The sequence below is a fragment of the Trachypithecus francoisi genome, unplaced genomic scaffold (assembly GCF_009764315.1).
Source record: "Trachypithecus francoisi isolate TF-2019V2 unplaced genomic scaffold, Tfra_2.0 Lachesis_group10, whole genome shotgun sequence".
Classification (NCBI taxonomy): domain Eukaryota; kingdom Metazoa; phylum Chordata; class Mammalia; order Primates; family Cercopithecidae; genus Trachypithecus; species Trachypithecus francoisi.
This window is the reverse complement of record NW_022681455.1, coordinates 124,458,717-124,485,161: the sequence shown is the minus strand read 5'-3', so window position 1 is coordinate 124,485,161 and position 26,445 is coordinate 124,458,717. Positions and strand designations below refer to the sequence as shown.

At 42.1% G+C, this 26,445-nt stretch overlaps 1 protein-coding gene across 1 annotated transcript in view; it reads right to left on the bottom strand.

Annotated features, from left to right (window-relative positions):
• The window catches only part of CDH13 (cadherin 13), a 1,187,477-nt gene that overhangs the window by 37,338 nt on the left and 1,123,694 nt on the right, over positions 1-26,445 (bottom strand). Inside the window, exon 11 of the mRNA XM_033219143.1 lies at positions 14,071-14,213. Coding sequence (XP_033075034.1) covers positions 14,071-14,213 — 143 coding nt within the window. The remainder of the gene's footprint in view (positions 1-14,070; positions 14,214-26,445) is intronic.

Here is a 26,445-nt window from a genome sequence, read left to right as displayed (position 1 = left end):
TCTGCAACGTAGGCATTATCAATATTATGATGAAGCATGATTCTAGAAATTATCTAGATTAGCTTTGGGGCCCCAGGCAAATAGTTCCAAAGGGCTCTTTATTTCTGTTAACCTCAGATCAGGTTTTCAGTCCTGCTCTTTTGACATCACTCCATTCTGATCTCACAGTTTGTATCCTCTAAGAGGTATCTAAAGGAAAGTTATCTTTTGGTACCATCTTATAATTGTTCTAAACTGAATAAGTTGAGTTGTGTGTAGCAAGTTACAATAGTGTCACTTCTGCCCTTTGCAAAGCATGGTAGGGACTGCAGGGAACATGCTTTGCTTTATTCCTTACGCAGAACTCCTCTCACTCACCTTTCCTGGGAGAACTGGCCCATCAGCAGACTGGGATTGTCTTTCCTTGGAGTAGGATGCTGACAGTCTGTCTAAAGGCTCAGAAGGTCCTTAGAGAATATGTGAATGGTTACAGGACTAGGTACATGCGCTCTCTCTGTAGCCATGCATTTTTTGTTAGGTTCTTATTGAAACAGAAATCTTCATGTATCAAATACACAGTTTGAGGAATTTTCACAATCTGAACACACCCATGTAGTCTAGTGCTACCAGATCAAGAAACCCATCCACAAGCTGACCTCCCAGCAAGGATTAGTTTCGCCTGGGTTTGAGCTTTATATAAATAGAATTATTTAGCACGTGTTCCCTTGTTTCACTCTTCTTTTGCTGCGCCTGGTGTTTGCAAGATTCACCCATATTGTTGTGAATAGTTGCAGTTCATTCACTCATTATTATTGTACAGACTCCATTTTGTGACTGTATCACAATTTATTATTCTACTTTTGCTGGGCATCTGGATAATTTCCAACTTTGGGCTCCTATGAATAGTGGATATTCTGGCACTCGTGTTTTCGGGAACACATTTCTGTTGGATAGATAATACTTAGGCACGTCATTCCTGGATCATAGGGCATATGTATGCTCAGTTTTAGTTGATCCTTTGTTTCCAACATGGCTGTACCAATTTCCACTTTTAGCAGCTGTGTATGAGAGTTCCGGTTATTTCACATCATTGACAGCACTCGGTAATTTTCATCTTTTCATTTCAGCCATTTTATAGGTATGTTGCTGTACTGTACTTCCTTGTATTTCCTTGATTAATTTGTGCTTTAATTTATATTTGTATAATTTAATGTATGTATCTTTATTTGAGTTGAGCATCTTTTCATACATTTGTTAGGATTTGTGTATCTTCTGCTGTGAAGTATTTAAGTCTCTTATGTATTCTTCTTTGGGTTGTGTCTTTTGCTTACAGATTATAGGATTTTTTTTTTTGTTTGTTTTGAGATAGGATCTCACTCTGTCCTCCAGGCTGAAGTGCAGTGGTGTGATCATGGCTCACTGCAGCCTTGAACTCCTGGGCTCAAGTGATCGTACTGCCTCAGCCTCCTGTGTAGCTGGGACCACAGGTGTGTGCCACACCATTTGGATAATTTTTTATTTTTTGTAAAGATAGGGTCTTGCTTTATTACCCACACTGGTCTCAAACTCCTTGGCTCAAGTGATCTGCCCGCCTTGGCCTCCCAAAGTGCTGGCATTATAGGCATGAGCCACTGTACCAGGTCTGTAGCATTTCTATGTACTATAAATATCTTCTACTCTGTAGGTTACCTTTTCACTTTCTTAACTGTGTCATTTGATGAATCAAAGCTCTTAATTTTAATATAATCTATCTTTTTTTTCTTTCGTGGTTAGTATTTTTATATCCTAATTTAAAAAAGCTTTGCTTACACAAAGGACATATAAGTCCTCATATGGTTTTCTCTAAAATATGTACTATTTTTCCTTCTATATTTTGACCTGTAATATATCTAGAATTAATTGTTGTATATGATTTAAGAGAGGGGTCAGGATGCATTTTAAAAATACATTTATCTAATCAACTTGGCCTTATTTATTGAAAAACCACACTTTGTCACCTGCGCTACTGTGTTGTGTCATCCTTGTTAGAATCAGAAACTGTGTATGTGTGGATTTCTTCCTGAATTCTCTATTCTATTTCATTGGTCAGTTTTTTCCTATCTTTGTGCAAATACCATGGTTTTAATTATTATAGTTTTCTAATAGGTCTGGATATATGTTTGTTAGTGTAAGTTCTACAACTTATTCTTCAAGATTGCTTTGGCTATTTTTCACTCCTTGTATTTCCATATAAATTTTATAATCAGCATATCAATTTCTGCCCCCACCCCCATGCTAGGATTGGGACTTTGCATGGTATTGCATTGAATCCTTCAGGTCAGTTTGAAAAGAATTGTCATTTCAATAGCATTGAGGCTTCCAATCCATGAACATGGTATATCTCTCTATGACTGTGGGCTTCAATAGGGAGAAAATAATTATCTTCGGCAGTCATTTGTAGTTTTCATTGTAGAGGACTTGCATATGTTTCTTTAAATTTATACCTTGCTACTTGATATTTTTGATGATACTGCAAATAGTATCTTTTAGAATTTTATTTTCTATTTGTTTATTGCTAGGGTATATAAAACAATTAATTTTGTATACTGATCTTATATCTGATGACCTTTACTAAAATCAGTAATAGATTCTCTGAAAATTTTTTAGATTATTTTAGGCATATCTTTTGTGAATAAAGAAATTTCTTTCTTTTAATTCCTAAGCCTAGTATTTCTTTTGCTTGCTTTCTTGCTCTGTCTGGCACTGATGTCACAAAAAAAGTTTTTAGTATTTCACCATTGAGAAAGATGTTTGCTGTAGCAGCAGCTCCTTCTGTTATTTTTTTTAAAACCAGACTAAAAATGTTTCCTAGTTTGCTAAACATTATTTTTAAAAAATCATAAATCAACATGAATTTTTTTCAAATGCAGCTCTTGAGATGATCATATCTTTTTTGTGTGATTCATTAATATTTTTGTTAAGAATTTAAAAATTTATGCTCATGAGTGAGATTGCTCTGCAATTTTAATTTCTTGTAAGATCTTGTCAGGTTTTGGACAAAACCTGGTCTCGTAAAAAGATGTGTTAAGTATTTCTTCTATTTCTGTGTCTGGAAGGGTTTGCGTAAGATTGTTTTTCCTTCTTAAATATTTGGAAACATGTAGTGAAGCCATCTGGATCTGCAGTTTTCTTTGTGGAAAGGTTTTCAAGAACATTTTTTTTCCCCATAAGCATTGGGCTAGTTAAGATTTTCTTTTTTAATTATTATTATTATTAGTATTATTTTGAGACAGAGTGCAGCTGGGATTACAGGTGTGTACCACCATACCTGGCTAATTTTTGTATTTTTTTTATTTTTATTTTTATTTTATTTTTTTTTTTTTTGAGACGGAGTCTTGCTCTGCCGCCCAGGCTGGAGTGCAGTGGCCGGCTCTCAGCTCACTGCAAGCTCCGCCTCCCGGGTTCACGCCATTCTCCTGTCTCAGCCTCCCGAGTAGCTGGGACTACAGGCGCCCACCTCGTCGCCCGGCTAGTTTTTTGTATTTTTCTTAGTAGAGACGGGGTTTCACCGTATTAGCCAGGATGGTCTCGATCTCCTGACCTCGTGATCCGCCCGTCTCGGCCTCCCAAAGTGCTGGGATTACAGGCTTGAGCCACCGCGCCTGGCCTAATTTTTGTATTTTTTAATAGAGAAGGCTTTGTCATGTTCGCCAGGCTGGTCTCAAATTCCTGACCTCAAGTGATCTTCCTGCCTCGGCCTCCAAAGTGCTGGGATTACAGGCATTAGCTACCATGCCCAGCCTCTTTTTAGGTTATTTTTGATACGTTTTAATTTTGGGGAAACTTGTCCATTACATCCAAATTGTCAAATATACTGCATAATGTTCTTCACAATATCTTTGTATCTTTTTGATGGCTATAGTCATTTTCCCTTTTTTATTCCCAATTTGGTAATTTGTGTTTTTTTCTCTTTATGCCCAAGAGTTTCGGTATGAGTTTACAATTTTATTCAATCTTTTTATAGGACAAACTTTTGGATTTGTTGATTTTCAATTTTTAAAAAATTTTGGAGACAGTCTTGCTCTGTCACCCGGGCTGGAGTGCAGTGGTGCAATCTTGGTTCACTGCAACCTCTGCCTCCTGGGTTCAAGCATTTGTCCTGCCTCAGGCTCCCAAGTAACTGGGATTACAGGCACATGCTACCACATCTGGCTAATCTTTGCATGTTTGGTAGAGACAGGGTTTTGCTGTGTTGGCCAGGCTGGTCTCGAACTCCTGACCTCAGGTGATCCACCTGCCTCAGCCTCCCGAAGTGCTGGGATTACAGGAGTGAGCCACTGTGCGCAGCCTGGATTTGTTGATTTTGTCTCATATATTTGTTTTCTATTTTCTATAATTTTCTTCTGGGCACTGGTTTAGTGTTGGCACTGGTAAATCTCACAAGTGTTGACATTTCATATTTCTATTTTTGTTTTTGATTATGAGTTATTTGGAAGTGTACTGTTTTATGTTCAGTCAGGGTGTTTCTGGTTATATTTTGCTACTAATGTTTAGCTTAATTCCATTGTGTTTGGAGGATATACTATAAATAATTGCAGTTAAGGCCGGGCGCAGTGGCTCAAGCCTGTAATCCCAGCACTTTGGGAGGCCGAGATGGGCGGATCACGAGGTCAGGAGATCGAGACCATCCTGGCTAATACGGTGAAACCCCGTCTCTACTAAAAAATACAAAAAACTAGCCAGGCGTCGAGGCGGGCACCTGGAGTCCCAGCTACTCGCGAGGCTGAGGCAGGAGAATGGCGTAAAACCCGGGAGGCGGAGCTTGCAGTGAGCTGAGATCCCACCACTGCACTCCAGCCTGGGCAGCAGAGCAAGACTCCGTCTCAGAAAAAAACAAAAAACAATAATTGCAGTGAAAAACATTTGTTAGACTTTTCTATATGGCTCTGCATGCAACCAATTTAGGTGATTTTCCTTGTGAATTTGAAAAGAATGGACTCAGTTGTAGAGTTCAGAGCTCTATATATGTTAGTTGATGAAATTTGTTAATTATTTTATTCAAATCTTTTACATCTTTACTCCTTGTTGGTTTTTCTTGAAGCTGATATGAGGGATGTTTTAAAGACTCCCACAGTGATTGTAGATTTGTCTACTTCTCTTTTTAGTTTTCTCTGCTCTGTGTATTTTGAACCTGTGCTGTCCGGTACATACAGATTTAGGATTGTGATGTCTTTCTTTTTGATTGCTCCCTTTATCATTATGAAATGGCCTCTTTACCTCTTGTCATGTTTCTTGTTTTAAACAGGGTGTCCAATCTTTTTGGCTTCCCTGGGCCACACTGGAAGAAGAATTGTCTTGGGCCACACATAAAATACACTAACACTAATAATAGCTGAAGAGCTAAAAAATAAAAAGCACCACAAAATTTCACAATGTTTAAAGAAAGTTTATGAATGTGTATTGGGCTACATTCAAAGCCATCCTGGGCCACATATGGCCCACAGGTCGTGGGTTGGACAAGCTTGTTTTAAAATATATTTTCATGTGTTTTTAGGAGAGACTGGATTATCAAGGTATATTTTTCTTGTATTTCCATCCTTTCTTGGTTCTTTTATTTAAAGTGTGTCTGTTGTATGCAGCATCTAGTTTGCTGATTTTTAAAAATAGTCTGATAACCTTACTTGAAATATTTGGTCTGTTTACATTTTACATTTGACTATGGTATAATTAGGTTAATACTTACTGTATCACTTTGTTGTTCTATTTGGCCATCTTTTAATGTTGTTTCCCCCTCCTCTCTTGTCTTATTTTGGATTAGTCAAATATATTTCCTTCTATTAATTTGTTAGTTTTACTTGCTTTTTATATTCTTTTAGTGATTACCCTAATGATTATAAAATATCGATACTTGACTTATTACAATCTAATACAAAGTATTGCTTTAACTATATCTCCAATGCTGCAGAAACTGTTTTAACTACATTTATAGTGTCTCACTTTTTCTGTTATTGCCGTTATGCATTTTAATTCTATAAATATTTTAAACTGCTTATGTCCTTACAATTTTACTTTACTTACTTTTTTACTTTATATATATTTAACTTTCTATTTTTATGTTTCTTGTGTTTCTATGCCTCTCTGGTATCATTTTCCCTCTGCCTGAAATATTCTCTTCAGTAAAAGGCATAAACCTGCTTGCAACATGATTCCTTTTTTTTTTTTTTGCCCCAGAAGTCTTTAATTCACCTTGATTTTGAAGGGAAAATTTTGAGGACTATAGAATTCTAGGTTGGTAGGTATCTTTAAAGTGCTCAGAGAAATGTCATTCCATCGCCTTCCACATTCCATTACTTCTATTTAGAAATCAGCCATAAGTCATGTTGTTGCTCATGTGTAGGTAAATACCTCTTTTATTCTCGGGCTATTTTTTTTTTTTTTTGTTTTTTGAGACGGAGTCTCGCTCTGCCGCCCAGGCTGGAGTGCAGTGGCCAGATCTCAGCTCACTGCAAGCTCCGCCTCCCGGGTTCACGCCATTCTCCTGCCCCAGCCTCCCCAGTAGCTGGGACTACAGGCGCCCGCCACCTCGCCCGGCTAGTTTTTTGTATTTTTTTAGTAGAGACGGGGTTTCACCGTATTAGCCAGGATGGTCTCGATCTCCTGACCTCGTGATCCGCCCGCCTCGGCCTCCCAAAGTGCTGGGATTACAGGCTTGAGCCACTGCGCCCGGCCTCTCGGGCTATTTTTTAACATTTTCTGTCTGATATTGGTTTTCATTAGTTTGGCTATAGTATCCTGAGGTGTGTTTTTCTTCAAATTTATCCAGCTTGTGGTTTGCTAAACTTTTTGAATTAATAAGGAGAATGTCTTTCATCAATTTTGGAAAATTCCCACACATTACGTCTTCAAATATTTTTTTTCCGCTCCATTATCACTCTCCTATCCTTCTGTAACTCCAATTTCACACACTAGTCTTTTGCCAGACTTTTTCCCATTATTTATCCTCATTGTGCTTCCCTTGCAATGCTTTCTATAGATTCATATTCTAGGTCAAAAATCCCGTGTTCTGCTTTTAAGTCTACTTAATGAGTTTTTAACATGATGATATGTATTTCAGTTCTGGAATATCTATCTGATTCCTTCTTAAAGATTTCAAATCTCTTGTATAATTCTCCCTGCTTGAATCTATCATTTATTGTAGCTCCTTGAACATACTAATCATATTTATTTTAATGTTCTTGTGTGCTAATTCAAATATCTGGATCCTCTGTAGTCTGATTTTTCTCTTGGTCATCACACATTCTTGTTTTTTACAGGTCAAGTAATTTTTTAAAACTGTAAATTGGGCATTATCAATAAAAGATTGGAGAGGCTTCCTATGACATATCCTGCTTTGAGTTTTTCCCTCTCTTGTATTAGCCAGATAGGGTGAAGTATTAGTCCATTTTCATGCTGCTGATAAAGACATACTGGAGACTGGGCAATTTATGAAAAAAAAGTGAGGTTCAATTGAACGTACAGTTCCACATGGCTGGGGAAACCTCACAATCATGGTGGAAGGAAAGGAGGAGCAAGTCCCATCTTACAGGGATGGCAGCAGGCAAAGAGAGAATGAGGAAGACGCAAAAACGGAAACCCCTGCTAAAACCATCAGATCTTGTAAGACTTACTCACTACCACGAGAATAGTATGGGGAAAACTGTCCCTATGATTCAATTATCTCTCACTGGGTCCCTCCCACAACACCTGTGGATTGTGGGAACTGCAATTCAAGATGAGATCTGGGTGGCAACACAGAGCCAAACCGTATCAGATGGGGACTTGCTTCATCAACTTAGTAAGGGCTTGAGAAGGGTCAGACTGGGCTGCAAGATGAACAAGACTGAGTCAGCTTCTGGCTTACCCCTGTTGCTGAGTATGGCCCAACTGGGATTTTGATTGAAAGTCTAGAGTATCTCAGCCTGAAAGACTCCAGGACATTCAGTTCTTCCCTTCAGTGGTTACCATCCTAACTCTCCAGCCATCCCACACCCCATCCTTTAAACCCTTGTACCTTTGAAATCTGGCAAATACCTCAAATGAGAGAATGGCTATGTATTTGATGAGAGCTTGCTTCCTTTGGTAGGTGTCTGTTTCCTGTGAGACCTAAGGATGTTTCACTCTGTCCTTTACAGCATTTGTCCACAGAGGAAAAGCAGCTTCGTGTTTAAAGCCCTTCAAGTTTCCAGTTTGTCACGAAAGCTCCCGGTGATTCTGTCACCCATTTCTAATTTCTTCTCCTCCGTCTTAGGCTCTCTGCAGGGGCCAAGCCTGACTCACTTAGAATCAGACAATGCCCCCAGAACAAAAAAAGGTTTTCTTTGTGAAATAATTTTTCCCTCTTTGGTATTTTAGTTTATCTAGGTTTCACTGCTTCTGCAGCTCCCTGATTCCTTTCCAATTAAGACTTTTTATATTATCTGATTTTTGTAATTTATCTAGATTTTTCTAGTTTTACAGTGGAGATATTTCCTTACTATACCCTACATGGAAGTTCCTGAAGCCATATATTTTATCAACATGTTTTGGCATTAATTCCCGAGTTACTCTTTGTTTGGAGAAATCAATTTATTTTGGTTTAGCTTTCTTAGTGTTATATGCCAAAAATCCTTATTCTTTCATTCCATCAAATAAATTAAATTTCTAAAAAGCTAATAAAAACAAATGCTCACTTTGGATAAAGTTGAGACATCAATTAGCACTATTTATTTTATTTATTTATTTTTTTTAGACAGGGTCTCATTCTGTTGCCCAGGCTAGAGTGCAGTGGTGTGATCTTGGCTCACTGCAGCCTTGAGCCTTGACCTCTCTGGGCTCAGGTGATCCTCTTTCCTCAGCCTCCTGAGTAGCTGGAACTACAGGCATGTGCCACTGTGCCTGACTAATTTTTGTATTCTTTTTGGGGATGGAGTTTTGCCATGTTGCTCAGAATGGTTTTGAACTCCTAGGCTCAGGCAGTCTGCTAACCTCAGTCTCCCAAAGGGCTAGGATTACAGGTGTAAGCCACTGTGCTTGGCCTACTAACTTTGATCTAATAGATACTGTTGGTTTTTCCTGGTTAAACATAATATTTAGAGGTAAGTTTTTGGTGAGGCAAAAAGGAGGTTTTAAACAAAAGTTGCTCTGATTTATAAGGTATTTTTAATTTATGTTCTTTTTGCTGTAAGTCCTTTGGGTCTTGTTCAGGATTATTATTCCTAACGATGGTTTTGTATATTAATGTCAACCTGGTTTCTATTTACCATTACATCTTTGGGGACATTTTAGCTCTCTGGAAACATCTGTGGCACTAGATTTTAAATTTCCTTGTCTGATATTAGTGTTAACAGAGTTAGACAACAAGTAGATTTCAAGCTGTATTTTTCTTGGGTCATAGAAGGATCATTCCTGGCTCTACTCTTTCCTTTCTGCAACCCCCACTGGGGTGGGATTAACATGTAGTGAACATTTAATACGGCTTTTGATGGAGAATCTAGAGGGTACAGCACTTCACTCATTTCTCACAACAACGTTATAAGTAGGAATTATCTTCTTCATTTTGTATATGTAGAAAACGAGATTCACAGTCTGTAAGAAGCTTTCACAGTTACACAGCCAGACAATTCATACAGGTGTATGCTGAATGTTGAGAAAACATAGCTGAGACTCAATGAGTCTCATAGATGAGAAACCGCTGTAAAGTACCATTAGGTCCTGACTACATTGTACATCATTTCTTCAAAATCGGATAGCTAGTAAGTGGTATGGCAGAAGTTTAGACCAGATTGCTGCTTCCACACAGAAATTTTAAAGAATGTTAAAAATGCAAGAAACTAAAGGTAGAAAAATGCTATCCTAACCATATGACTTTTAGAGAGTCAACTAAATTCGATGTCTGCTTCCTAATCTGCAAATTTTGGTTTTGTTCTTCTTAATAATCAGTGGCAAGGTATATACACACACGGTGCCACTTAGTTGATTACTGCATACCTGTAAAGAAGGCTCTCGCTTCTGGTAACAATTCAAGTATACTGCATTTCTAGTTTCTTTGGATTTATAATTGCACGAAAAATTTCACAAAGAAATGCCAGCCATACTATGCTATATTTCATCCATACCTCACGACATTCTTTGCTGAGAAATTTCTCTCTATATACAGATACTTCTACCTAGTACAGAACCCTGCCATTGTTACTTTAGCTGACCAGTAATGGATACTTTTCATTTCACACAGCATTTTAAACATTCTTGGCTTATTTTCATCCCAGAGTATGTACTTAGTACTCTGTCTAGACCTCTTCCTTCTGGAAAGATTTTCTGTTCTCATAAGTCCTATCTCTTTTGTATGGGCAACTCCCTAAGCAAAATCTCTCCTTATTCCATTTCTATCTTACCAGCTTATTCTGGGACATAATCTCAACACCCACCCCCCGAAACAGGAAGGACCAATCCTCTGAAACTCATCCCCTGTTTCTGCTGCTGAAATCATCATTCCTGATTTCTGGACCAGAAACCTGAATATTGCATTTCTCTAGTACATGTTCAGTATAAGCTCTCGACAAAGCTTTGTTTCTTACTTTCAGATGTTATGTAGGTTCTTCCTCTCTGGTCCATTTATGTTATGCTTGTGCAGACTCTGACCCCATCAATTAAGATAACTGCTATGGCTTCTAATGCATTTCCCCACTGCAGGCTGACTTTTCCCGAACTAACCTCACTACCTTGGCTTGGTCTTCTCTCTTCTCTTACCTGTATTTCTGCCGCAGCTGCCTGATGCCTCCCTCCTCACATCTTGCTATCATCGCATCCGTTTTCTCTGCTGCTATAGGATGTATCTTTCTCTTTTGTGTGTTGGGGGGAGGTATATATATTTTTTTTAGTAGAGATGGTGTTTTGCCATGTTGGCCAGGCTGGTCTTGAACTCCTGGCCTCAAGCGATCTGCCCACCTCAGCCTCCCAAATTGCTGAGATTGCAGGTGTGAGCCACCGTGCCTGGCTGGGATGTATCTTTATAAAACACAATGTTCATTCTGGGGGCAAGTGAGTGATACTGTCAAGGCCAAAGTCCTTGGCATAGCATGTGGAGCATTTCATGATTGATTTCATGATTTATTCTACAGGCATGTGAGTGCCTGCTCTAAGTCAGGCACAATGGTAGGTACTGGGCATTGACTACAAGACCCAGTTCCAACTTTAGAACAGTCCGGTACGGTATCCACACACTTCTCTGTCCTTATCTTTGCACACAAAGAACCTGCCATGCTAGCTTCCACTAATGCTGACCAACTTCCCGACTTCTCACATATTTATTCTTCTAGAATGCCTTACCTTTAAAAAAAAAAAAAAAAAAAAGTTAAGTTTTATTGAGCCCTTGCTACATGCAAGGTATTGTTCCAAATGCTTTATAGATAATGACTCCTTTAAATGTTACATTACTTTGCTAGAGCTGCCATAACAAAGTACCACAAAGGAGTGGCTTACACAGCAGAAATCTATCGTCTTACAGTTCTGGAGGCCTGAAGTCCAAGACTGAGGCGTCCGCAGATTTGGTTCCTGCTGAGGGATGTGAGGAAGGCTCTCCTCCCAGCCTCTCCCCCAGCTGCTGGAAGTCTGCAGGGAATCTTTGGAACTCCTGACTTGCAGAAGCATCACCCTGATCTCTGTCTTCATTTTACATGGTGTTTTCCCTGTGTGCATGCCTGTGTTCAAACTCCCCCTCTGATGAAGACACCAATCATGTTGGATCAGGGCCCACCTTACTCCAGCATGACCTTATCTTAACTAACCACATCTGCAACAAGCCTGCTTCCAAATAAGGTACATGCTATGGAACCAGGGATTAGGACCCCAATATATCAACATTGAGAGGACACAGTTCAGTCATAACAATTGTTAAAGTAAATTAAAATGGAAATTAGGCCTGAAGAATCACTGGGCAGAAAAAGCCAGTTAGGTTTCATAAGTCACCTTAACCTTGCTTGATCTGCAAACATAAGCAAAACTGAACATGAGCGATTTCTTTTTTTTCCTTTCTTTCTTTTTTTTTTTTTTTTTTGAGACAATCTCACTCTGTCGCCCCAGCTGGAGTGCAGTGGCACAGTCTCAGCTCACTGCAACCTCTGCCTCCCAGGTTTAAGAGATTCTCCTGTCTCAGCCTCCCGAGTAGCTGGGATTACAGGGGTGTGCCACCACACCCAGCTAATTTTTGTATTTTTAATAGAGACAAGGTTTCACCATATTGGCTAGGCTGGTCTCAAACTCCTGACCTTGTGATTCACCCACCTCAGCCTCCCCAAATTCTGGGACTACAGGCATGAGCCACTGTGCCTGGCCAACATGAGCTATTTCTTATAAATGCCTGTATTAAAGAAAAATGAAATTTAAGGCTAACCAATCCGAAGCTGCCAACTAACTCTTAACACCAGGACTAGCATGCCCTACCTTTAATCAACATATCCTTCATCACGCAGGTGAGACGTCCCCTCTCTCAGACAGCTCTCCATGACTACACCCCAGGCTGGACAGGGGCTTCTCTCGGCTTAGCTCCATCAGAACAGTTAGGACACTCTACTGTGATCTTCTGTGTACTTGACTAATCTTCCAAATAACTCATGAGCCCTCTGAACACAGGGACCATGTATTATTCATCCGTGAGTCTCCAGGAGCAAGCACAAGATCTGGTCCAGCTCTCAGTTGCTGAACATTATCTACCTGATATTTCATCATGTCAGTTTCCTCCTCAAGAAGTTACAGGGTCTTCTGGTTGCCTTTTCTATCAAATGAATCATCTGGCTTTGAAGATGGCTTTTCCACATACATCCAAATAGATTCCTACATATGCACTTATAGCGGATATAACAGTTATTTTTTCCTTCTCTTACCTCCATGCTGTGCTGTCTTCTAGTTTTGATTCCTCTGTCTTAGATTCCTGGGTAATGACACTCATCCAAATCCTACCCGTTTTTCAAGGCTAACCTCAAGGCTTGCCTTTATTGTGAAGCACTCTCTACCTATTGTATGCCGCATGGATTGCTCAGTTCTTAGACTTGTCTCCTAATGGTTTGTGTCAGTAGCCGGTATATGAGGACCAGGACTGAGAACTCTTAGTTCACCCTTGTTGAGTATAACAATGGGCACCTATAAATATTCATCTTGATATGGAAGGACTCAAAACTGAGTCTTTAGCCATAAACCGCCGGCTTTTAGGAATAATAGGGAGAACAAAACTTCTTGTGTGATTGACACAATACATATTGTAGCTTAACATGTCCCCAGACCAACTGAAATGCCCTCATCTCAGTTAATGGCAAATCCTGTCAGCTCTGCATTCAAAATATATAGGACCTCTCTTTTTACCATCCCCTCCTAGTCTCTGGTCCAGGCCACCATCTTGCCTAGATTACCATGCAGTCTCCTAAGAGGTTGCCCTCCTTCTGCCCTTGTGTCCAGCAATCTGATCTCAAAAGAGCAGAGAACAATCATAGCACTTTGAACTTTGCCTTCTTTCTGCACGTCAGCTCCATGAGGACAGCTATTGTTTTGTTTACTGCTGCGCCCCCAGCAACTAATCAGGGGCTGGCATACGGATAGTGCATTATCATCTTTTGAACGAACAGCAATTGCTTTGTGGTTGTGCAGCCACTAACTGATTGTACCTGCTGCCTTTCCTTGGCAGTGCATCATAATAGGATAAAAGCCACGGGAATAATTCAATTGTCAGGGTCAGTGATGTCCTCTGGGACTTTCTTTCAACTTGCATTAAGTCCAAGAGCCTCTTTGCAAATGAGAGCATGACACTAACATGAAGCACATCAGCGTGGCTTTCTAACCTCCACGCCTGCCCAAGATGGGACAGGGTGAGTTCACTGCTCTGACTCCTCACCAGACATTACTTGCTTTCCAAAAAGATCCGAGGATTCTGGGATGTGGAGATATTACTGAACTCAATATGTGTATATTTAAACATTTACTTCGCTGTTCCCACACACTTATATTCTTCCCAAGAACACCCCTGGGTGTATCAGAAGAAATTTAAAAATGTAAAAGTAAATTTGTAGTAGAAAAGTATACCCTTGATGGTCTTTGTCAAGTACTCACCACTGTCAATTGCCAGGAAGAGAGCAGTGTACACGCTGTTGTCGACAAATGGGGACTCACGGTCCAGCACAGCTGTGGTGTCAACAGTCCCATTGATGGGGTTAATATTCAGCCAACCTGCTGGGTCCTTGTAAACAGAATACCTGAAAACAAATCCCAACAATGTCACACTCTGCATTCAAAGTAGATTCAAGAAACATTTACAGAGTGTAGGGCATGAGCTCCTATGCTAGGTGCTGGATTATAGGTAACAAAAATCCAAAACCATCATTTCTGTTACAGTTGCTCATTCACAAAGTCACGAGGCCACTGACTCTGGGTCTGCTTTGTGTTCAGCACTTTGCGTGTGTGCCTCCTTTATTCCTCTTGACACTCCTAGGAGGAAGATGCTGTTGCCATCTGCCCAGCTCTCACAGAGGCAAAGCAGAGTTCACAGTCCACATCCTGAGTCCACGTCCAGTCTTGTATCTTTCACTCCTGGGATACATCTTGTCTGTGGACTAGTGGGAGAGTTGCAGTTGTGAAGGTACAAGCAGGGCACATCAATGCTTGGAGGAAGAACTCACTACCTCTGACCCAGGGCAATACTGGGCACCTCACAGGGAACGCAGCATCCAAACCAAGACAGGAGGAACAGATAGGATGTCATCAGAGATGGAGAGGACGGAAAAACCAGGAAAAGAGAATACGAGTTAACAAATTGTATCAGTCCATCTTCACACTGCGATAAAGACATACTCAAGACTGGGTGATCTACAAGAGAAAGAGTTTTAATAGACTCACAGTTCCATGTGGCTGAGGAGGGCTTACAATCATGGCAGAAGGTGAAAGGCACGTCTTATATGGTGGCAGACAAGAGAGAATGAAACCAAGCAAAATGCATTTCCCCTTATAAAACCATCGTATCTCCTGGGACTTATTAACTATCACGAGAACAGCATGGGAAAGACCTGCCCCTATGATTCGATTACCTCCCACAGGGTCCCTCCCATACGACGTGGGAATGCAAGATGAGATTTGGGTGGGGACACAGCCAAACTATATTACAGATGGAACAGAGACATTCATTACGATGTAGGTTACATGAGGGCAAGAAATTTGTTCACTGCTGTGACACCAGCTGCTCGAACACTGCTTAGCACATATGCGACACTCAATAAATATTTGCTGGGCAAATGAATATTCAGGGACTAGAAAGTAGAGTGTTGTGTTTGAAACAGCTTCTTTAAGGGAACTAAAAGTTAATGAGTTTTGAGAAACAGATTAGACAAGATTACAGAGAACCTGAACTACTGTTTTAAGGGGTTTGGACTTTGGATAATGGGAAACCATCCAAGATTTTAAAATGTTACTTGTTTTGAGGTTGCTTTTTTGAAGTTTAAATAATATAGAGATGCACAGAGTAAGAAATAATAGTCTTATCTATCAGGGAGACTCAAATTGGGCATGATTCAGCTTTCTTTGAATTGGGTTGCTTGGATAATGTGCCACTTGCAGACCTCAGCCAGAAAGATGCTGTTGGCACTTTTCTGCCATTTCCTACTGCTCTTTGAAGTATATCCCCAGGAAGAGACATGGGAACTGATAGCTCCTTGGTTTGGTAAAGATGCATGAGGTTGATTTTCTCTGCTTTGTATGGCCAGGTTTTGGTCTAAGGATGTTTAAAACCTGATTTAACCAACAGGATTGAAAATCTCCAACTGAAGGGCTTGGAGCAAATGACTCTCAAGTCTTCACAGGGAAAAAGATATCTACCTCCTAATCCTGGAACTTGGGAATGTTACCTTATAGAGCAAAGACTCTGCAGAGCTAAGAATTTTGAGATGAGATTGTTTTGCATTCTCTGGGGGTGTTTGAGGGGTGCTAAGTGCAATCACAAGTGTCCTCAGGGGGAGGCAGAGGGAGATGTGAGACACAGAAAAGGAGAAGACCACATGACTGTGGAGGCAGAGATTGGAGTGATGCGGCCACAAACCAAAGAATGCTGCAGCCACCAGAAGTGGGGAGTGGCAGGAAGGATCCTCCCCTAGACCTCTAGATGGAGCATGGCCCTACCAACACCTTGGTTTTGACTCAGTGAGACTGATTTTGGACTTCTGGCCTCCAGAACTGTGGGAGAATAAATTTCTAGCCTCCATGTCTGCAATAATTTGTTACCATGGCATTACTGATTTATTATAGTAGGTATAATATCACCACTTACAGATGAGACACAAACCAACAGCTACTCAAGTCGTAGAGTCAGGATGTGGGCCCAGGTGGTCTGACCTCGGAGCTGCGACCCTGAACCCACACTCAAAACTGCTTTCCAGCTAACTAAGTGACTCAGGGTGGGTGGCCAGCAGGTATGTTTCATCTGAAGGATCTTACTTTGAAAAAGATACTGAATTCTGAGAAAAGGTGGCCTGTGAGGATAGTTAGGTTGAATCGAAGTGTGGTAGGTGGGATTATTCAGATGTAGGTGGAAGCAAAGGGGCTGCCTCCCGTGTGGCCAAGGAGAAGAAGAACTGCCCTTGTCCATGACTTAAAGGTCATCTTGGGGGCAGCAATGGGATTGTTACCTGGGAGAGGCTGTGGTCACTGAAGAAGGGATGGTCAACTTGGGTTGTTGAGAAGGGGAGCCAGGGAATAAGAAATTGCTGGCTGACAAAGGGAATGGGCATCTATGCAGTCACCACAAGCCTCACGGCGCCCCAGGACAGACAGCAGTTCACCTACCACCCTCGCCTGGCCACCATCCAGAGCCCCTCTGAGGGCTCCTAGCCTCTCCTGGAGTCTTAGCACCAACCGCCTGGAGGTCTTTGGGCTTCCAGTCGGCATTGCCAGATGCTCTGATGCAGCGCTGTTGTAAATTTAATTCACACGGAGGCACTCTGGTTTGGTATCAGTCCTTTGTGTGTTGGGGTCATGTGAACTGACCCGAGAATCAAATCAAGTTTTTGCCCTGCAAAGTGGATGTACCAGACTCCCCAACTGCAGAAGGATGGCGGGAGAGGCCCCTGCTGATGCTTCCTGGAAGATGTCTGGTCTGTTCTTTCCTAAAACAGCCTCGGGGTGCAGCCTCCATTTAATATTAATAGTAACACAGCTGCAGCAGCATGGAGCCTTACATTGCACCGGCTGGGCACTGCTCCAGGAGCTTCCAGCATCTACGTCTTTAGCCCGCACACCAGCACTGGGAGGTTGATAATATTATTCCTCCCCTTTTATAGATGAAGAACTGAGAGGCCTAGAGACATGTGAACTTTGCCGAGGTCATTGGCTACTATGGGGCATGGTTGGGATTTGGAAGCTGGCTCTCTGGTGCCAAGGCCTGCTGTCACCCTCTGTGCTGCCTCTGCCCAGCTGTTCACATCGCCAGCATCACATGGCCGTTACAATCATGGACTTTGGAGAGAAAAGGACCTGGGTTCTAACTTTGAGCTTAGCAAGCTACTTCTCTGTGTTTCCGCTTCCTCCTCTGTGACTTGGGGACAGTCCCAGTGCTGTTGTGGGGCAGCTGTGAGGGCAAACTGAGGCTGACACAAAGGGCTTGGTCTCGTGCAGGGCGCCCGCGGGAGAGCTGTTGCAGAGTCAGGCTGTGGGTATGTTAGTGGCTCACTGGGGTCATGGCCTCGTGTGTCCTCCCTGGTGTGACTCACACTGTCCCCTGGAATGTTTCAGAAACATCCAACTCAGCAGAGCCTCGGGGAACAATGTTTTGAAGCTGCAACTGTGACAGGGGACAGATGGGGAGAACGAATGAGGCGAACGCGGGCTTCCACATGCCCTTGCTGCTGCAATGATCCTTTCACTATTTTGTGAAAACAGAAGCGATGAATTACTCATGAGAATGAACTGCTTTAAAAACACCAGACTTTCATTTAAAGAGTCATTTATGCTTCCACCTGGCAAACTTCTACTGTGTTTCAAGACCCCACTCACACGTCTCCTCTCGTTCACCCAGTATGACTTTCCCAGTAAAATTAATCACCCTCAGTAGGTCTGTACGAGGCACATGCACTGGTAAAAATGCTTTTGGGAGTCTAACACGGGCCCTGATGCTCTGCCATCTCCACCAAACTCTAAGCTCCTTGGTGTCAGGACAGGTAAAAGTTGGTCATTAGACACACAGAATGTTTCCTTGGGCCCAGCTTGGTGCTAAACCCCTTAGGAGCATTACTACCTTTATTTTTGTGATTCACGACAACCTGATGAAGTGGGTATTGTCCTTGTTTTAAAGTTGAGGTAACCAAGAATCAGAGAGGCTTAGCAACTTGTCAAAAGCGGCCCAATTAAGAAGAGGCAGAGCTGGAATGCAGCACAGCACGCTGGATTCCAGGGGCTGCACTTCTCGGTGCACGGTGTTTTTCATGCCCAAGGCCAGGGTGGTCTGCTCTGCACCCCCAGGGCCGAGTAGGGTGCCTGGATGCAGAGGGTGCCTGGTAAAGGTTTATCATACCTTTTCTCCTTCAGTTGGAACAATCATGGGGATGGAAAAAGCAAGCAAGCAAACAAACAAACAAACAAACAAAAAACCAGGCAACTCATCAGGTAACAAGTTTCCTGTTGATCTAGGAGTGACTGGCAGTGGTTCAACATATTTGAAATAATGAAAGTTTTAAATGAACCGCATTCTATTCCCTGATTACTCAGCTCAGTTTAGAAGATAAATAAAAACTGAATTAAATACATTTGGCTTTCATGTTTGGTGTACAAGCAATGCTCTTTGATGCTCCCTCTGTCATTCCTTTTTTGTCTCACGATACCATGATTTTGCTGTACGATTAACATGTTTGCTTGTTGCTTTTCAAAGAAACAGTTGTATTCAATAAAATGCTTAGAGACATGAACTCAGAGGCAGTCCTCAGAAACAATACTCAGCACAGTGAGGCCTGCTTGTGCCATATTTCTAGGGAAAGCCAGGGCTTAGATGATTTTACAGGACAGTGTCTCACTCTTTTCCTTCCTTAAAAAAATAATCAAGTATCTAGAGCTGTGTTATTTAACTGAGTTTTCACAGGACCCTTTCTGCTCCCCTCTGTTTGCTTATTTTATTCTATTTTTTGAGATGGTGTCTTGCTCTGTCTCCCAGGCTGGAGTACAGTGGCAGTGATCTCGACCCACTGCAACCTCTGCCTCCTGGGTTCAAGCAATTTTCCTGCCTCAGCCTCCCAAATATCTGGGATTACAGGCACCTGCCGCCATGCCCGGCTAAATTTTGTACTTTTAGTAGAGTTTCACCATGTTGGCCAGGCTGGTCTTGAACTCCTGACCTCAAGCGATCCACCTACTTTGGCCTCTCAAAGTGCTGGGGTTACAGGCATGAGCCACCGCACCCGGGCAGTTTGCTTATTTTATTTGGTGCCTCCTCCCATGGGAGACCTCAAGGGGGTATGCCCGCCCCACAGATGCCCTGGAAGTCCAGCTTGCTGCTTCTACTCAGAACCACACCTGCAGACAGAGGAGGACAGAGGGACACTCATTTGCTGAGCACCCATGTGATGCGAACTAAGAGCTGGGTGGAGACACTGAACGGTGGAGCCATCGTCCCCGATGTGGAGGGAGAGCAGCTCAAGACCATGGAGCAGCCTGCTCGCCCGCTTCCTGGCTTCTGTGCACTTCTGTCCAATCAGCCTTTTTGACCAATTGGCCAGGCACGCTATGTAAATTTCTGACATTTTCAAAACTGTCTTTTTAATAAACCTTTCAATGTAAAAATACCAATGTGCAAGATGTTTTCAATGCTTCTAGGCCTAAAAAATGCATACGCCTTATTAAATTGGAATTTCCGGGCAATTTATCTGTAATGTGAACTTTGCTTGTTACAGGACAAAAAATCAAATTAAAAACTGAGCTCATTTCAGCCTGTAATGTAGCTTCACAGAAGCTGCCCTGAGTGCTTGCCAAGCGTCAGCCTCTTCTGGGTGTCAGTGTTGGGAGATGCTGGGCAAACTGATTAGCAGAATCCGAGTTGCAGGCAGTACGGTGGGGGTGACTGGGGCCTGCGCCACCCCGGGAGGTGGGCTCACTCTCAGCAGGGCCCCCTCGGAGCAGGGAAGAAAGCTTCCAGGCAAGTGGCCAGGGTCAGCTGTTGACCTGGAAGGACTTCCAGAGCTGAGGGCTGCCAGCCTCTGCCCTCAGGGGGCTCAAGTATTGGTGGGAAGGAGAAAGAGATCGAAGGTTTGACAAGTCACTTCTGCAGGCTTCTTGGGGTCACTCGCTTTCTGTGAGGTAGGGCGGCAGTCCCCAACCTCTTTGGCATGACGCACTGGTTTTGTGGAAGGCAATTTTTCCACGAACAGTTCGGGGATGGCTTGGAGATGAAACTGTTCCTCCTCAGTTCAGGCATTAGACTCTCGTAAGGAGTGCGTAGCCTAGATCCCTTGGGTGTGCAGTTCACAAGAGGGTCTGTGCTCCTAGGAGAATCTAATGTTGTGACCCAGGGGTTGGAGAACATCCGTGGCCCAGGGGTTGGGGACCCCTGATGTAGGGGACCCACGTTTGCACAGCATAGGTGCCAATATTACATGACTTAGCATAGTTTTCCTTTCAACTTACACTTAAAAATGTCACAAAGTAATATTGGGCAACTAGTGCACAATGGTCAAATGGATTGATGCAATATAACAGAGCACTAGACATGGCACAGATTATATACACATAAAACTTATATATAGAGAGTTTATGTATATAGTAATAGATGGAACTATCTCTATATATGATATATATATGCATGCTGTATATATAGTTCCATCTATTATATATAATATATACTTTATACTTTATATATATACTTTATAATATACTTTATAAAGTATACTTTATATAATATACTTTATATACTTTATAATATACTTTATAAAGTATATATACTTTATATAATATACTTTATAAAGTATACTTTATATAATATACTTTATATATAAAGTATATATACTTTTTATAATATACTTTATATAATATACTTTATATACTTATATATAAAGTATATAAAGTATATATAAAAGTTTATATAATATACTATATATAAAGTATACTTATATACTTTATATATATAAAATACATATGTAACTATATATTATATATATATAAAGTAGGATGGGAAAGACTATGAGAAACGTAGAAAATAAAAACTACGAAAGGAGAGGAAATACAGAGTATTTTTATATTCCTACTGAAGGATACAAACAACCCTGTAAAACTGTAGGAAAGAAGGGAAACAGTTCACACCCTGCTTAATTCCAGTCCACTGGATCCTGTATTTATTATTAAAAGCAGAACCAGAAAGACACAGAACTCCCAACTGAAGGAAATACACTATCTTAAAATAGCTCATGTAGCTATGGCTCTGAGTATAAAGTAAAGGGGATATTTCAAATCTTCTGACAAAATGTACAGATAAAATGGAAGGGCCAGTGAATTCCAGAATCCTAGATTAGTTAGACAGCCATAGCCCCTCACAGTCCAGGGTACTGTTTTCTTCCTCTCCCAGGAAACCAGAGCCAAAGAAAGCAGTTTCAGTAAACAGAAAGGACTGCCATGGACTCTAGGGCCCTAGAGGATCCATCTGGACCTGCCTGACTTTCTACCCACATTTTCTATCTCTTTCCTCAGCCTCCCCAAGTTATAGACTCACTGGCCTTTCTTTTATTCCTTGAAATTAGCAAATTTCCCAGGGATGGGGATGCCACAACCAGCAGATGTGGACAGGAAGAGCTGCGCAGTGAGTGGTCTGGGCAGGGCCTCTTGGGGTTGGGAGGATATGGTACTTCCTGCCTTGCCTATCCTGGAGCTATGACCTTCTGTGACTCCGTAACAGCTGAGAACTAGGCAGGAGCTCTTGACACCTCCGGCCCCTTCCCTGGATCCCCTTCCCAGGCATCCCAGAGCCCCTGGTGAAATCCTGTGGGCGTCTGCTTGAGGCTCTAGCACATGACAATTCTGACTGGCATATGGCAGCTGGCATTTTCCGATGGCACATGGACCAAAACTTTGCTTTTTACAGACATTCGGACCCCTACCATGATGACAAGTAATATATATATCATACCCAAGAGAATCATCACCCTCCACACATGCAATGGACTGAGGTAGCTGTGGTGTGGGTCCACTTTCTTTGGATCATTGTAGTAGGTAGCTGGTAAGACCACTAGGGATCATCTTTTGTGTAGACCACTGCAATGCACCTGTTTCTTTGCTTGTCTTCTACTTGCTACAATCTATTCTCCAAAGAGCAGCCAGGGTTATATCACAGCGTGTGAATCCCTGGCTTGAAACCCTTCAGTGACTTCCCATGGGGTATAGAATAAGATCCAAACTCATAACTATGGTCTCTAAGGTCCTAGAGGATCCATCTGGACCTGCCTTTCTACCTGCATTTTCTACCTCTTTCCTCAGCCTCCCTAAGTTACAGACTCACTGGCCTTCCTTTCATTCCTTGAAATTAGCAAATTATTTCTGGTCTCAACACCTTTCTTATGCCTCATGGGATAAGTCAGAGATTTTCTTAGATGTGTCTTATGCTTTGTAGGATCTCACTTCCAACACTGAGGCCTCCGTATTCCCTAGAGAAGTCATTCTGGATGGTCTGTCTAAAGTCCGCCTCCTTCGCTGGCCAACTCTACAACTTAGAGTGTGAGCTCCCAGGGTCAGTGACCTCATCTATCCTACTCAACCCTTCCTACCTAGAATCTGGAAGAGTGGCCAGCACACACTGAATAGGCAGGTACTCAGTTGCTGAATGCATGCATGAGGGAACGAATGAGAGTACAAACCTTCTTTAACATGCATTGGTTGACCCATGTGCTAGGTGACCCAGAATTCTAAAGGGACTTCATCCTCAAGTGCTCATTCATCCCTCCCCCACAGGCAGATCTCTCAAAAGAGCCACTGGACCATCTGTCTCTCTTGCCCCAGCCAAACTCCCATTTCTTTGCTACTCCAGACATTCATATCCCTTTAGTTGCCTTGGATCTGATACATGCTGTCAACAGGTGTTTAGTTAGGTGGGTTTGTGTGCTGGGGTTTCCAAAGACCACTCCCAGCTTCAGTGATTTGCCAGGAAGGCCCACAGAACGTAGCATATTGTCATATTCAATGACTAAAACTTATCACAGTGAAAATATGCAGGGAAAACAGCTCAGAAAAAAGGTACATGGGGGTAACATCCCTGGGAAACCAGGTACCAGCTTGCAGGGGTCCACTCCCAGTGGGATCACACAGGATGTGCTTAATTTCAGCAGCAAGTTGTGACAACATACATGAAATGTTCTCCATCAGGGAAGCTCACCAAAGATTCAACACCCAGGATTTTTTATCAGGGGCTGGTCACATAGGCACCCTCCACCTGGCATTAGCAAAATTCTTGACTCCCAGAGGGAAAGCAGAACTCAGCATAAACCACATTTGTTTGCACAAGCAGTTCAGGTGCAGTGAGCCACTCTTCTCAGTTAAGAGAGTGGGAACCCTCCTCACATCCATAATTCTGCACACCAGCTGAGGCCAAGTTTGCAGGCAGGCCTTTCTAGGGACAGCGGTCTCAGGCCTGCTGTGTGAGCTCTTTTTTGCATAGTCCATGATCAGGACAAGGAAATGGTGAATAAGAACAAATTCTACTTATCTTTAGAAATCACTAAATCCCTGTTTCTCTTAAACCATGCCCTGCTTTTTTTTTGAGACTGAGTCTCACTTTGTTGCCCAGGCTGGAGTGCAGTGGCGCAATCTCAGCTCACCGCAACCTCCGCCTCCTGGGTTCAAGCGATTCTCCTGCCTCAGCCTCCCAAGTAGCTGGGACTACAGGTACATGCCACCATGCCTGGCTAATTTTTGTATGTTTAGTAGAGATGGGGTTTCACTATGTTGGCCAGGCTGGTCTCAAATTCTTGACCTTGTGGTCCACCTGCCTTGGCCTCCCAAAGTGTTGGGATTACAGGCCTGAGCCACCACGCCTGGCCCTAAACCCTTTTAATTCTAGAGACTACATATTGAAACCCCCAAAGAAGCTGGAATCACAAGAAAACATACTCTTGTAGGCACAGTGGTAGCTGGTGGCTTCAACTCCACTTGCATTTACCCAAGGAAACACTGATTTGGTCCTCTGTGTTAATTGCAGAAAATTCAGACAATACAAAAAAAAGGAAAAAATAAAAATCACCCTAATCCACTTCCAGAGATAAGCACTATTAACATTTTTGTCTAGAGGCTTCCAGCCTATGTGTCGATGTACACATACACACACACACACAATTTTTAATGTGACGTACTATTCACTTGCTCATTTGGAATCAATATTTGCTGGGTGTCTGTTACCTGCCAGGCCCCGAACTTGGTGTTGGGAAGACAGCAGTGTATTCCTCCCAGGTTTTGGAACTTACACTCCAGCAGGGAGACAGGATATAAATTAGTAATTACACAAATGGTTATTTAATTACCCTCGTGACAAGGGCCATGCCAGCAGGCTCCCTCACATCGTAAATCATGCGTTGTGAGTGTTTTCCTATTTTTCAGCATTTACTTTCTGCTGTTGTATCTATAACTGGAAGCACACATTCATCGATCACTGAGGAGGGGGTGTACGATGTATGTATTCATATGCATTACTGTCTGCCATTGCCTCATCCACTTGGGAGGTAGATATTACCACTCATTTTACAGGCGAGAAAACAAAGGCTCAGAGTGGTCGAGGAGCTTGCCCGAGTCATGCAGCTTTCAAGCAGCAGAAGTGTGGTTCCAACGTGGTTCTCTGCCTCCCAAGCATGGTTTGATTTTTGTTTGCCTTGTGAATAGCCCATGAGAGTTGGGCATTTATCTGTGCCACTGGTTCTCCAATTTGGGAGTGTATCAGAACGATCAGGGCTGTTGATGATATGATGGGACCTTTCCATTTTTAACATGTTTTCCAGGTGGCTCTGATTCACCGAAGTTTGAGAACCACCATTCTGAGAATAATGATTTAAACTCTGAGCTGGAACCCAGGTCTATGTCCCACAGCTGGGCTTTCCTTAATGGGGAATAACTCAGGAACACAGGACTGGAATTTACAAGATGGCAATATTTCCTAAAAAAAAAAAACCCTATTAAATTGATATAAAACTTTCTTAAAACTCTATTTCTGTTTATAAAAATCATACACATTTCAGAAAGGTTTAAAATTATACAGCACATGTGTGTGAATTTAATATCTTCATCACTATCATCACTAGCAATGGTGAAACAATATTGGCTTAAACTGTTATTTTATTGGAAGGCTCTTAGTAACTTCGAAGTCAAACTTCGAGACTTACCACTGAGATAAACTACTCAGTTGTGATGTGGGTATCAAGGAACTCGTGTCTAACAATGCCTAGTAATAACTGAAGTCTGAGAATGATTTAGTCTAGGAAATAGGTGCTCTTTGCCATGTAGTCACTTTCAATAGTGGGCAGGAAAGGGGTGGGGCTACAGCTAGGTGCCACTGATGGTGGGCGTGCTCAGCGTGAATTACGGGCATGCCTGCAGACAAACGCCTGAGAACCACCGTTCTGAGCTGCCACCCTTTCCTGTCGACTCTCTGACCTCTTCCTCTGTGTGTGAGCCCCACGTGCACTGAGCCTTCCCTGGTAAACAATGGAACTGACATTTCCTGGGCACTGGCTACTTGCCAGGGACTGCACACATCTTCTCTAAAAACCTTCTCACCACCTGTTCCAGGCAGGCAAGTCTGCTCCTAGTTTCTCCTGGCAAAGGTCATACCTGTTGTCTTGTTCAAGGCCATTAATTCTTTGTTAGGATTTACCAAAGATCTCCCAACTGCTGCAATAGGACCTTTTTGTACCTGCAATAGGATTTCGCTGTGGCCAGACTCTTCCTCGTCAGGGCTTGCTAGTCCATTTTGCAGATTTATTTCTAGGGGTGACTGACATAGTTTCACCTATGCCCTCGCTGCCACTGCTCCCCACCCCATTTTTGAAACCTAAGTGAATGCAGCAGTTGTTAGAGCGGGGAAACAACGTCTTCACAGCTTTATAAGTGTCTTTGCAAAGACATTTATATCCCATATAAAGGGACATTTGACACTTCATAAGGATCATTTCATTGTTGCTTTTGACCAAATTGATTGCAAAGCAGTACAGAGAAATACAAAGAGAGTCAGGGTATAAAGCCACATATTTAACAATGGCATACACATTAAGTAAATTAGGAAATAAAAAATTAAATAGTAATTAAACATTGAGAGACTAGGACCTTAACATATTTAGTTACCATATCAACAGGCTGTGACTTCAGAAGCTATCTGATTTCTGAAATCCAGAAACACACTTATCAATCCTAGATGAAAACAGGGATTGAACACTCTTAGTATGGGTCAAAGTGTTATACAGTTGCTTAAAGTGCAACCACAACAGGAATTGAACA